The sequence below is a fragment of the Plasmodium relictum genome (genome assembly GCF_900005765.1).
Source record: "Plasmodium relictum strain SGS1 genome assembly, contig: PRELSG_99_v1_8, whole genome shotgun sequence".
In the NCBI taxonomy this organism is placed as follows: Eukaryota; Apicomplexa; class Aconoidasida; order Haemosporida; family Plasmodiidae; genus Plasmodium; species Plasmodium relictum.
Genome location: NW_021628806.1, coordinates 5651 through 6510, shown reverse-complemented (window position 1 = coordinate 6510; position 860 = coordinate 5651). Strand labels below are relative to the sequence as shown.

Below are 860 nucleotides of genomic sequence, written 5' to 3'. Positions count from 1 at the left end.
TGCATGGCTCACTTGTGTATACACGACTAATGAACTAACTTAATCTTCTATAAAAGGTTAATAATATCTTTTGTTAACCAATCACACTATTATATTATTTAATATATTATAAATATTAAAGATATATTTTGTGCTTTTTATGCAACTTTATGTTTATATGAAAATATTGCATTTGATTTATATAGTTTAATTTTTAATATTTCAATTTATAAAGAAATATTTCTATTTATTTTAAATGAATTTTTTATATTGTTATATTTTATGAAATTTATTTGAAGTAAACTAATTTTATATTATTTTTAAAAGCACAATTTTAAAAATTTAATGAGAGAAACTAGTACATAATAAATTAACTAAAAATGAGAAATAGTATTATATTTACAATATAAATGTTATATAATGCAGTCAAAAAGTATTTACACAAGAAATAAAACATTCTAGAAGAATTATTCATTTATTATTAAAAAAAAAAAAAATATAATATTTTTTTTTTTACTAAATATGCACTGAAAAAATAAATAAAAAAAACAAATTCATTTAAATAAAATAATACAAAATCCATTTAAATAAGATAACAAAAGATAAAACATGTTTAAATGAAATAATAAAAGAAAATTAAAAGAATATTATTATTTTAATATATAAAATATGCATGTTAATTAAATAGAAAGTAAAAAATATTTAAACTCAATGAAAGGGCGTGCTTGGTTTGATTTTATTTTTTTACAGTGAAGTTTATTCCATTTTTTTTTTAAAAAAAAAAAAAAAATTTAAAGAAATTTTTTCTTTATTATAAAAATATAAAAAATTTTATACGAAATTGAATTACAGATAATTATATATATATATATATTCTAAAA

At 14.8% G+C, this 860-nt stretch overlaps 1 pseudogene across 1 annotated transcript in view; it reads left to right on the top strand.

The window, feature by feature from the left end:
- The first annotated feature begins 690 nt into the window (after positions 1-690).
- The window catches only part of PRELSG_9901500, a 2888-nt pseudogene continuing 2718 nt past the window's right edge, over positions 691-860 (top strand). Inside the window, exon 1 of the mRNA in view lies at positions 691-707. Within this exon, the coding sequence occupies positions 691-707 (17 nt within the window). The remainder of the gene's footprint in view (positions 708-860) is intronic.